Source organism: Wyeomyia smithii, chromosome 1 (genome assembly GCF_029784165.1).
Source record: "Wyeomyia smithii strain HCP4-BCI-WySm-NY-G18 chromosome 1, ASM2978416v1, whole genome shotgun sequence".
NCBI lineage: Eukaryota > Metazoa > Arthropoda > Insecta > Diptera > Culicidae > Wyeomyia > Wyeomyia smithii.
The window spans coordinates 123659838-123672405 of record NC_073694.1 but is presented as its reverse complement, the minus strand read 5'-3'; the positions used below and the strand labels follow the sequence as shown (position 1 = coordinate 123672405).

General features: G+C 37.3%; 2 protein-coding genes across 2 annotated transcripts; one reads left to right on the top strand and one right to left on the bottom strand.

The window, feature by feature from the left end:
• The first annotated feature begins 209 nt into the window (after window positions 1–209).
• Window positions 210–1850, top strand: LOC129718719 (uncharacterized). Its single transcript, XM_055669764.1, has 4 exons — window positions 210–526; window positions 659–792; window positions 847–1322; window positions 1377–1850. Exons 3-4 carry the CDS (start codon window positions 1181–1183, stop codon window positions 1805–1807), a joined length of 573 nt encoding a protein of 190 aa, XP_055525739.1. The 5' UTR covers window positions 210–526; window positions 659–792; window positions 847–1180; the 3' UTR covers window positions 1808–1850.
• Window positions 1851–1864: 14 nt separating this feature from the next.
• Window positions 1865–3922, bottom strand: LOC129718718 (uncharacterized). The gene is made up of 3 exons (XM_055669762.1): window positions 3834–3922; window positions 3079–3767; window positions 1865–2460 (listed from the first exon to the last, which is right to left on the bottom strand). Exons 1-2 carry the CDS (start codon window positions 3916–3918, stop codon window positions 3136–3138), a joined length of 717 nt encoding a protein of 238 aa, XP_055525737.1. The 5' UTR covers window positions 3919–3922; the 3' UTR covers window positions 1865–2460; window positions 3079–3135.
• Between the last annotated feature and the right edge of the window lie 8646 nt (window positions 3923–12568).

Genomic DNA, 12568 nt, shown 5'->3' with positions numbered 1-12568 from the left:
TCACCTCTGCAAAGTGCGGGTCATAATCACACATTTTCCAATGTCTTCATTTTGTCTACACAATCTAGCATCGCTGACCCGAAGTGCTGAACTACACTAGCATTGGCCGATATCGTATCGATACTTACGGCATCGATACCTTAGGCCCCAAATATCGCCCTTTTTTATCGATGCAAGCGACTTCGATACTTTCGCCCCGATATTTTTTCGATACTGAAGGAAAACTATAAAATCAGAAAATATTGTTGATTGCTACAAATTGTCTAACGGAAAAGCCTTGTAGAAGTGCGCGGATATGACCCATCGCGTTAAAGTCTTCTACAAACAGTGCAGAAATCTGATTTGTGCTCTTTTTGTGAAAGACATCAACAGAATTGAATATACCCGCTCATTTCTAAGGGCATCTTCAGCGGTGGTTCAAATCGCTGTTTTGTTCTATTTTTTTGGAACAAACCCAAATTCACTGCTGCACCGGTGGTGTAAATTTTATTTTATACCAGATCTAAACTGGAAAATTTTAAAACTGGTATACGTTTCGATCTATTTTTGTCCCTTTTTGTAACAAGAAATAGATCGTTCCAAAAACAATTTGCACGCTACCCAATAATACCAATTAGTGGGTTAGATGCAAAATTTTACTGAAACAACTCATTTTTAGGTAGTTTCACATTAGCGTTGTGCGGGTGTTAAACAAATGAACAATGCATAGATTAATCACAATTAATTCGAAACACTTTATGAAACTTATTTTGCTACTTGATGCATCCTGTTTGTGGCTTTTGTTTTTTTAAGGTAAGTTGAGAATATCTGTTGCACAAATGTAAATCGAAAAAATTTCTCCTGCAGCATGTCTCAGTCTCAGTGCCAGTCGCAATCGGACAACAAACGAGGGAAAAACTGGTCCGAAGAAGAAAACGAACAGCCCTGTCGTTCTTGGGTGAAAGTAACTAAAGACCCTATCAAAGGAACCGACCAGCAGAAGGGAGAATTCTGGAAGGCCGTAAAGGACCACGCTCAGATTCAACTATCGTCCTTTGCAAATCGACCGACGGATGGTATACGTTAACGGTTTGTAACCATCAGCCATCAGGTAGCCAAATACGTTGGCTGTTCAGCCTTCGTCAACCGCCTCAATTGTAGTGGGACTACCAAGGACGATCAGTATCAAGAGGCCAGAAAAATGTTCCTGGAAGACACTGGACTGAAAACATTCAAAATACAGGCATGCTATGATATCCTTAAGGACGAGCCTAAATTCAAAGAGCTGCAAGATTCGAAGAATTTGATAAAGCGGAAACGGAAGGCGAATATCTCCGCGATCGGTTAGTTTACAATATGATTGATGATTATTTGAAAATCGAAGTTTTTAATTGCAGAAGAAGATGCACCTGTTGCTTTACCTAGTGATGATGATACCCAACCCTCAACATCGAATACTATCCGTACAGCACGACCGGTTGGACAGAAAAAAGCAAAAATGCTACAGCAAAACAAAGACACAACGTCTGAGGCTTCGTGGGACAAAGTATTACAGGAAATAAAAAGAAAGAATGAAATACTTGAACGGCAATCAAATGAGATTCGACGTGCTTCAGACATAAAAATAATCACTACTCCAATCGAAGGACTGGACGAAATGTCAAAAAGCCTTCTACTTCAACTGAAGGCAGAGCTGGTGGTCAAATTTAATTCGAATAGGACTGAAGATTTTCTCGATGATAGAGCCTCCTCGTCGAATTGTGTCGATTTCGAGTCAGGTTGTATTGGAGAGCCGGAACCCGAAAAAGATACTGATGTTCCGGTTTAAAATACAAATCTTCAAATGAAATAATTTAAAATGTTTTGTTTCAAGCTGCAGTGGTGTGACTCATGTTTTTATTTGAATAAATACGCTCTCGAGTGTATGCAACTTAAAACTTTCATCTAGAATGAGGAACGAATCAAATCAAATTACATTGATTCCCCTTTAATAGCCCACAAATGTTCCATAATAATGTTTCTTAACTCGTAATATTTATTCGAGTTGCGTAAATCAGATCTTTCTTGGCGTATTTGATAAAATAATCGAGATGGACCGGTAACACGAATAAATTCAGCATCAGGTTCACCTCCGCTCAGGTTGCTCGTAAATTCTGCATCGTCGATCGCATAAGTTTTGTATTTGATTCGCATATTATGCAATATAATGCACGTCAACATAATATTGCGGATTGTTTCTTCATCCCAGATTTTACAAGAATGTACTAAGATATGCCAGCAACTTTGAAGGATACCAAAACATCTCTCGACATCTTTACGAGCCGATTCCTGGCATTTGGCGAAATGTTCCTCCCTGGCAGTCTGGGGATTACTGATTGTTTTTAGAAATATTGGCCAGTCTGGGTATATACCATCTGCAAGAAGATATCCCTGGTTGAATGTTTTATCCTGGACACCCCATGTTCCACCAAGCATATTACTCTAGAGGTGAAAATGAAAAGAAAATACAATTATTTATTTTCGATTATTGGATCAAGATAAATTGAGACACTATTTCAAACAATATCACACAACAATATAATGGCTTTACCACGCTTTACTATTGACTGAAATGACACTTTCTAAGCAACGCAAAAATCGCCTGAAGAGATTTTACCCGCTCTTCCATTTGAAAATGCAGAACATTTATGTATATACCCACTTAAACCCACTTTGCATGACCACGTCAAGGTTCAGTCGCTAGAATTTAGAAAGCTAATCGCACTTTTTCCATACCCGCACTTTCAAAGTTTACTAAGGTACAAAGTGCAAATACAAGAAAAAACAAAGATTATAAAACATCGTAAACTAGGAACAAACTTGATCATAATCATATTTGTATCCATCACACAGATGACAGTCTGGTGTCTCTATGACCAAAATAGAAACAATTAACTTCGTCCCTAGTTAATAACTTCTTCCCGTTTAACGGTAGCTAAGAATTAAGTTATAAACAGCATTTTTCCATGTTTTTAATAGATAATATTGTTATGAACGATGCTTAGATTTTTATTTAAAAATTGTACTGAAAGGGGTGCCAAATAAACAAATCTACCGTACCTGCAACACATCATTCAGAAGCGGAGAGCGGTCCAATATGTTAATATCGTTGCAACTTCATGGGCAACCAAAAAATGCATGCCAAATATATAAATCCCGCGACGCAACGGCTTCAAGTACTATCGTTGACTTTCCTTCCTTTCCCTGGTATTGCCCTTTGAAAGTCACAGGGCAATTTTTCCAAACCCAATGCATACAATCTACGGATCCCACCATACCAGGGAAGCCACGTACTGCATTTTGATGCATAAGTTTGTTTACTTCTTCAGGTGCAGGGGCACGCAAATACTCCGGGCCGTAAATATTGAGGACTGCTTTGCAAAAATTCCTCAGGGTAAGCAGGCTGGTCGACTCTCCAATTCTTAAATTTTCATCGAGAGAACTAGCGGAGGCACCGTACGCCAACATCCGTAAAGCTGCTGTACATTTTTGCAACGAGCTAAGACCGACTTTTCCAGTTGCATCGCACCGAAGTTGGAAATAGTCATCACTCGACTCTAGTTCCTGCATGATATCGAGGAACATCGCTCTCGGTATGCGAAAACGCCGTAAAAAATGATTGTCGTCGTACGTAGGTGTCTCGCTAAAGTAGTCCTGCAATAGTTTCTCATGACCGAAACGGAAATTGCGATTGACGTTGGGTCGTCTCCCAGGACGTGAGCCGCTCCGTTTCGGCATTTGTCTTTTCACTATCAATATACATGTTAGAATTATCTGAATCGTTATAACCATAAACTGCATAAAATAACACTCACCTTCAGTCAACCGAAATAGCAACCATTTTTCACCATCATCCGAAGCGCTACTTGCAGCATGAACTATGTGATCATACCAATCCATCCTATTCTACAAATTAGCAATGGGCGATATTGTATCGGTATCGGAAATATCGATACTTTTGAGACGATATTTCGATTTTTTGGATCGATACACAAGCGTCCGATACTCGACCGCATCGATACTGAAAACCGCGTTATTTGTATCGATATTCTTTTATGCATACGGACCAGCTAGCTGACATGTTACAAGGGCTAACATCTCAATGTGTACACGAGATCACCGCCACTTTTGATACGCTATGTTATGCTGTCTGTCAGCGTCAGTGGAGCCCACACATCGTAGAACCGCTGCGATGTTGGCTGCGATAAAGCAAAGCAAATCGGATGGAGATGCCAGCTAGTTGATACGAGCTGGAACCACTGAAAAGCTGCCACTGTCAGTATAAGTATCGCACAAGTCTATTTGCACTAGCAAAACTTAAGCCTGTATTACACTCTTTGACCAAGCGTCAAATATTTGGCACTTTTTGACAGATAAAAATTTGGTCGAAGATAATTATTTATCACTCTTCAATTTTAACATGAGGCAAACACGGGCAAACAACAACCATGATGTCAAATAAATTTGACCATTATGTCAGAACGTCAAAAATTTGACCATTAGACAAAGAGTGTACTACAGGCTTTAGATGGAGAAATAGATAGAGAGAATGTTGTGAGCCAAACGAACTGTCAAAATCTGAGCCAAACGCAGCATAGGGCCAAATTCGAAATTTGTTTTACTTAAGCCACACATTTAAAGCCAAAAAGGAGTGCTCAATAATAACGTGTTCTCAAATACTTTCAAAAAATAGGCATAGCTCTACGTTGCATTATTAAGGCACAAAACTTATATTGTTTCTCTGACAATTGATTAAAATATTGTTTGTTTACATTTATACTCAGCTTAATTTGTTTTTATTTCAATTAATTCTACTTTCTGCGTTAAAATGCATCCACAAACCCCTCAAACGAAATTCAACGTTATCAGAAATGATGTTTGGCTTCGATTTAGTTGGGCTATAACCCAACGAGCGGGAGCCCAACTAAAACGTAGCCCAACTAAACATAGTCCAACGAGCGAAATTTGAATGTATTTTAAAAACACATATAAGTTTTCTGGTTATACTGTTCAGATCGAATATTTGCAAGCGGAAACTAACTCATGCTTTCCGTCGACACAAGTTAGAGTACAAGTGAAAAAAAAAATTGCAATATTTCTTAGTTAGAAAAAATCAGCGGTAGACTTCACTATCTTATTTTCGCTGACATATCTAACTTTTTTATGTCATCAACTTCCTCATCAATAAATATGGAAGTATGTCAATAATTTATACAAATAAGACGGGAGCTTCACAGCCCATTGGGCCAGTGAATACAAATCTTGAAGATATAAGTTGTTTTATTCATTTGTTTGCCAAAGCTCAGAATTTCTGCATTACCTGTATGTATTTGTTTGTGAAGCCATTTGATTCATGCTGCTCTAGAGAATGCGGATAGATACCAGAAAAACAACAAAAAGTCGCTTTACGAACTAATTTCATTTTTTGTGATATTGACTTTCATTTTAAGTTTAGTAAAGCGGGCAATGTATGTAGTTTCGCGGGAATGCGAAGATGAACGGGAATAGAAGGTGTGACTAGAATTAGAAAAAATTTTCCCTCGTCCAGACGGGACACGAACCCGCAATCTCCGTTGTCTCCGGCAAGGTGTTTTGGCCAATCAAACTACTGGGTAAGGGTAACTCTTGCTAAGACCAATGCAATGTCGAATCACCCTCTACTATTGTGTTCCCGCATCTCAGCACACCGCGATGAAACTGCACACACTGCCCTGTGGAAGTTTATTTCTGTCAACTGAGAGAGTGGTCTCTTTACGCACACTATGTGTCATTATACATCCCTCGTCCCGTCTGGACGAGGGAAATTTTTTTCTAATTCTAGTCACACCTTCTATTCCCATTCATCTTCGCATTCCCGCGAAACTACATACATTGCCCGCTTTACTAAACTTAAAAACAAAAAGTCGGCACATCAAATTTTCATTGCTGGAAACCACCAAAATTTTGCTGATTTTTGGTGTGCTGTGCTTCCAGCAATCTGTTCAGCAAAATGAAATTTGCTAATTATTCAGTAATGTTCAATTGCATAAAAGTGACAGGTCGCTTGCTGCATGTTCGGTAAAATAAAATACAACTTGCTGGTTGTCAGCTATGACAATTTGCTGTTCATTCAGCAAAGCATAAATCAATTTGCTGGTTAACCAGTTAATTCAAGGGAACCATGTTTCCGTCAGGCACCAGATTCCATCCGCCCATCGGATCATAGGCAAATTACTGTTGAACTAGAGATGTATGATTATCAGTTCAACTTTTAAGTTCATCTAGCCCAACAAGGACTTAGCTATGGTCCCATATTCGCTATCAGGAGCTTAGCGATGATCCCGTACCAGCTGCACAGCGATTTGGCGCGTTTTAATAATGACAGCTTGACGTAAATTTTTTGACATATCAATTCTTTTGCTGGATTCCAGCAACCATTCATTTACTGTTTTCTGTTCAGCAAATAGTTTCGCTGTATTTTCACGAATCACTGAATCCGCGAACCACTCAATATCAATTTTCAATTTCCCGGTTTTCCCGATGATATTTAGTGAAATTTCCCGGTGTTTTATTTTTAAAACATATGAGAAAAAAATCAATTTTCACATGCTTATTTGTGCCTTGCAAAAATAGTGTTACAAAACTATGAAAAACATTCCTCCTTCATCGTGTTTAGCTGTTTGTCGACTTTAGCAAGTACCTTCATGGTGATCTGCTGCACAATTTTCGCCCTCTTTATCTCCAAATCGTTGACAATCTTTGCCTTCTCGCGCTTTTTTGCTTCCTTCTGCATCTTTCTCTCGAGCTTGCAGTGCTTCTGTATCAGGATGCCAATGAAATGCGTGGGATAAATTCAAGAGTTGGGGCATAGAGTTTTTGTCTTCTAGAAAAATGTCCTCAGGCAAAACTTCAAGCGGACTTTGGGAAGAAGAGCCTCAGAGTGACCAATGAAAAAAATGCACATGAAACTGTCTAGATGCATTTTTCAAAATGCATGAAACGTTGAGATCTGTTATTTCAAAACAATTTTTTTTTCGAAAAACTTCGATCCTGGGACTTTAAAATTTTCGAGCTGGGGTCAATGTAATGTATAAGAAATTTTGTCATGGTCCGTAAAATAAATTCAACTGACACTCTGAATAAACAATTTAAAAAAAAAAATAATTTAGCTACTGTTTGTTTTTGATATAGAAAAAATCTGAGAAATCTTTAACAAATAGCACTTCAAGGTGGCGTCTTTCCCCAACAAAATTAAGTAGTCAAAAGGTCCAACACAGAATGAAAAAAATTTTTTTGCTGCTTTTTGCTGCTTGTGGTTAAAATCATACCAAAAATCGGGAAGTACAAACAGGGTAGCTCCGTTCCGGTCCGGTTCGAAATAAAATCGAGACTCGAAATTTCCGGTCCTATTTGACTTTTGACCGGATTCTCCCCGATGCGATGTCGAACACTATTCACAAGAAGTTTCGATACGCCTCCCGCGACGCTGATAACTTTTTGACTTCTTTAAAATCTGACAATATATGTTACGGAACAGTAAATTTATCCACCTGATCAAGCCTGATTTTATTTGACGCAGATCTTGCTGCGAAGCCGCTGTCGACTTTAACTGAAACCTTTTGGTACTTTTGGTTCTTCGGGTATCGATACTGAAGTATCGATACTCTCCGTCGTATCGCCCAATGCTACTACAAATATGAATAAGTCACTGATGTTTGGCTTAGACTGTCAAATCCATAAAACCAAGTTTGGATGGTGAGTGCGTTGCCAAAATAATCATTTAGTGCACGTACAACTTTTGTACAAAACATCGAGTTACCTTTGGTTGTATATTAAGTGCTTAATATCAAAACAAGTCTCACCGTTAATTGATAGCATTGGGTATTGAATCTTTAACAAGGTGACATATGTCAGTGGTTTGAAACAACAAAATTTACAGCACCGGTGCGGGAAACGCGGAATTGGTCTATATTTGCTAGTTCTATTCAGGTTTCGCTGGTGTAAATCTAGTATAAAATTGTTCCAAAAATAGACCACCGCTGAAGATTCCCGGTGATTTTTCATGCCTCTTGCAGGAAAATGCTCCCGCGTTTGATAATACTGTCTGTGCAGAGCAAAATCGTAAGCGCCGAGTTTTTGCAAAAAGGCAGGCAATAAAGAATAAGAAACCAGGATTATCGTGCTGCCCTTTATTCAAATAAGGCCGTAGACGCGCGTATGCTATTGCATGGAATTGTGTGTGACATATAATTCTGTCACCACTGTTCCATTCTGGTCCCATTAGGACTATTGACCGCAGGGATACAAAATATGCAGATTTGTCTTCAAAACGCAGATTTTTAGAGTCGGTGTGCAGATTTTCATTGATTCGCTGATATTTTTTTTCCAGAGTCACTGCAGATTTTTTCAGAGTTTCTTTATATTCGCGCAGACTTTCTCAACATCTGTAAAAATTTTTTCAGATTTTTGCCTGCGCGAACGCAATTTTTTCAAATTTTTTTCAGACTTTAAGCAGATTTTGTCGGTTTTTCGAATAGTTGCTTACATTTTCCAAAACCACCTGGCATCTCTGATATTTTGTATTAAAGATCAAGAAAAAATGGTAGCTTTTCATAGACCTGTTTCAAGCTAAGACAAGACGTGACAGCTGGTCACCGTTACATTCAACCAATTTGAACCGGCTGCTGATTGGCTGAATTCGATAACGCAATCGTCACGTAGAAAATACAACGAGGTTACTTTTAACTGTAAAGCAGTGATGCTGGAGAGTCATAATTTAGCTATTATAATTGTTCATAAATAATGATGCAAAAGTATGCAAGGTTCATGATATTACCGAGTAATGTATTTCACTGTTATAACTTTAAAAATGCATTGATTAATCGTTTATTACTATTTCGGTTGAAGTCCAAGAAACTTAGAAAGAAAAAAATTGGGTACCAAGAAACTTAGGAAGAAAAAATTTGACAATAGAAGTATGATTTATTGAACATAAAATAAAAAATAAGAATTGAGTATTATTCGCCTATATATTGCAATTTTAATTTGTTTTATTTTCATTGACCTGCAGTAGTTGTTAAAAATAATCATTCTGGCATCAACGGTATGGAACGTTCCAAAAAATTTCGATGGGGATGACGGCCGTTACGAAAAGAAAAATAAGAAGCCAGCTGTCACGTCTTGTCTTAGGTTTCAAGTAGCAGGCAGGGTATCGATACAGCTGGTATCGATGCTTCGCCCTCATTCGCGTTGACGGTGTTGCTGATATTTGTTTGGTTTTTGCATGCGAAAAAGAAGGAAGGAAATATTTTTGCTTTTGTCATCACGCACATTTTGACAATTGCATATGAGAGTTCACATAGGTGCGAACAGCCTTCAAAATCTCTTTCAACGCGAATAACCCGAATTATCAGCCTGGCATCGACACCGCCAGGAAAAATTATCGATACTCGAGTATCGATACTTCCGCAATATTTGGCCAATGCTAACTACACTGAAAAAAAAAATGCTCATACTATAGAGATATACTCAGAGACACACGCTCACTCTGGATAACCCAAAACTGAGTCAAAACCTAATCAGTTTCGCTAAAACCGTATGTACTCAAAATTGAGTAGAAGTTGTTTTACTCCTTTTTGAGTACCACCAAATGTTATAAAAATTGAGTAAATATTACCCATATTATACCTGATGCGCGATGCGTAAAAGTTACTCATTTTCGACTCAAAAATGAATACTTTAAGCTTCAATGAGGGAATTTCGGAAAAATTATCATTATTGACTCGATATTATTATATTTTGCATTTTAGTTAAATTTTATTTTAAAAAGGCTTATTTCAAGAAATTTACCTTTGTTCGCCGGGACACGGGAGATCTTTGAATTTATTCGCCGTATATCCAACCAACGAGTCCTGGTGAAAAAGAAAAATTGGCATTAGTTGCAGTCAATTATTTCAAATTATGAATTACCTATCGATAACAACTAATTTCAAACACTTCTATTTCCTCCTTTTTTCAGACGGTTTGCTTGGTTTGCTGCTTGCTTTTAATTGCAAAAAAAAAAATAAATAACAAAAACAACACGCAAGCACCAGTTACCCGATTTTGAGTAAATTTGCCGCCATGATCGATTTAATTCTACTCATTTTTTGACGTCTTCGAACAACTGAACAAAATGATTAAAATTCAACTCAGCCGCTGAGTAGCCCAGAGTGAGCGTGGCAGAGTCTATGTGTATATAGAGTCGCGCGAAGAGAAAATCTATCGTTTCGGCAACACAGTTTTTGTGCCGTTTGTTGCCAAGAACTATACAGTTCTGTTTTTCACCTTGCATAGGCGAATGTCATATTTTGAAATTCTTCACAAGGTACACAGTTTTGAAAGATTACACCGGTGATGTTTTATTAAATTTGAGTGAACCAGTGTACAGGTTAATGTTGGATTGAAATGTGTAAGTAAAACTTCGGAAAAACACATATTCTTTATTACTCTCAATTACAACACTTTTCATCCACTCAGTTCTAACATTATCACCTTGTTTATTTACATTGCTCGATTGGTACCCTCGTTTGACACTGATTTGGTTCCTTTGGTTTCATTTTTGCGGGACTCTTATTATAAACATAGACTCTGCTCAGAGACTAATGCCTTGCACGCTCACTCTGGATAACCCAAAACTGAGTCAAAACATAATCAGTTTCGCTAAAACCGTATGTACCCAAAATTGAGTAGAAGTTGTTTTACTCATTTTTGAGTACCACCGAATGTTATAAAAATTGAGTAAATATTACCCATATTATACCTGATGCGCGATGCGTAAAAGTTACTCATTTTCGACTCAAAAATGAGTGCTTTAAGCTTCAATGAGGGAATTTCGGAAAAATTATCATTATTGACTCGATATTATTATATTTTTCCTTTTTAATGAATTTTATTTTAAAAAAGGCTTATTTCAAGAAATTTACCTTACTTCGCCGGGACACGGGAGATCTTGGAATTGATTCGCCGTATATCCAACCAACGAGTCCTGGTGAAAAAGAAAAATTGGCATTAGTTGGTCAATTATTTCAAATTATGAATTACCTACCGATAACAACTAACTTCAAACATTTCTATTTCTTTCTTTTTTCAGACGGTTTGCTTGGTTTGCTGTTTGCTTTTAATTGCAAAAAAAATACAAAAACAACACGCAATTACCAGTTACCCAATTTTGAGGAAATTTGCCGCCATGATCAATTTAATTCTACTCATTTTTTGACGTCTTCGAACAACTGAAAAATATGATTAAATTTCAACTCAGTCGCTGAGTAGCCCAGAGTGAGCGTGTGTTCAGACCAGAGTCTATGTTTATAATAAGAGTCCCGCAAAGATGAAACCAGAGGAACCAAATCAGTGTCGAACGAAGGTACCAATCGAGCAATGTAAATAAACAAGGTGATATTGTTAGGAGTGGATGAAAAGTGTTGTAATTGAGCGTAATAAAGAATATGTGTTTTTCCGAAGTTTTACTTACACATTTTAAACTTTAGCATAAATTTAACAAAACATCACCGGTGTAATCTTTCGAAACTGTGTACCTTGTGAAGAATTTCCAAATATGATATTCGCTTATGCATGGTGAAAAACAGAACTGTATCTGTTGTTCTTGGCAACAAACGGCACAAAAACTGTGTTGCCGAAACGATACATTTTCTCTTCGCGCGACTCTATATACACATAGAATCTGGTTCAGACTACGCCGGATATCACCTGATATCGCCAGATAATATCGGATATCACCTCGAGCGTTCTCATTAGAGTGAGCTGATATGATTTGACATTTGCTTTGGTAATTGAAAAGAGAAGAAAACAAAAACAAGTCAAAGCTAAAACAAGACAACATGAACAATGGGATTAGGATAGTGATGTCCGCGAGTTGGCTCGCACCTGGGAGGGAGAAACGGATACGAAGCTGTGTAAGTGTCAAAATGAACCAGAATGAGCTGTCATCGACTGTCAATTTGAATCAAGGAAAAAAAGCATTTTTTTGCGATGAGTATTGTTATAACTGATACCTTGCAGTTGCTCGAAAAAATATTCATCGCTAACAGTTTTTGCATTCATTGTCGTTTCACGAAATATTTTGGTTTGTTTTTACGTAAAATAATAAATTTCATAAGCTTTAAGTAATAATCATGCTAGCTTACTTCGATTAGTAAACTTGGGCTTCTCTGTATTTAAGGCTTTGGTTACAATTTCGAACATACTTCACTACGGTCGAACTCAAAACTCTGAAAAATTTTTATACAACGGCAAATTGAAATAAAAAACACAAACTCGAAAAAACTATCAAATTTTTGATATAGAAATATTTATTTTTGAATTTAAAACTAACCATTTTCAGAATTTAAAAGTACTCAGTTTAAGAATTGAAAACCACTCAGTTTGAAATGCGATGTTAGCGTAGAGAGGGAGGTTTGTGCCGGTAACAGTCAGAACAAAACAAACAAAATCTGAACGGTGTCTAATTATATTTATTTTTTAAGTATATTTTGCTCTTTTTTTGTGATGCATAATCACTTGATATTTTACT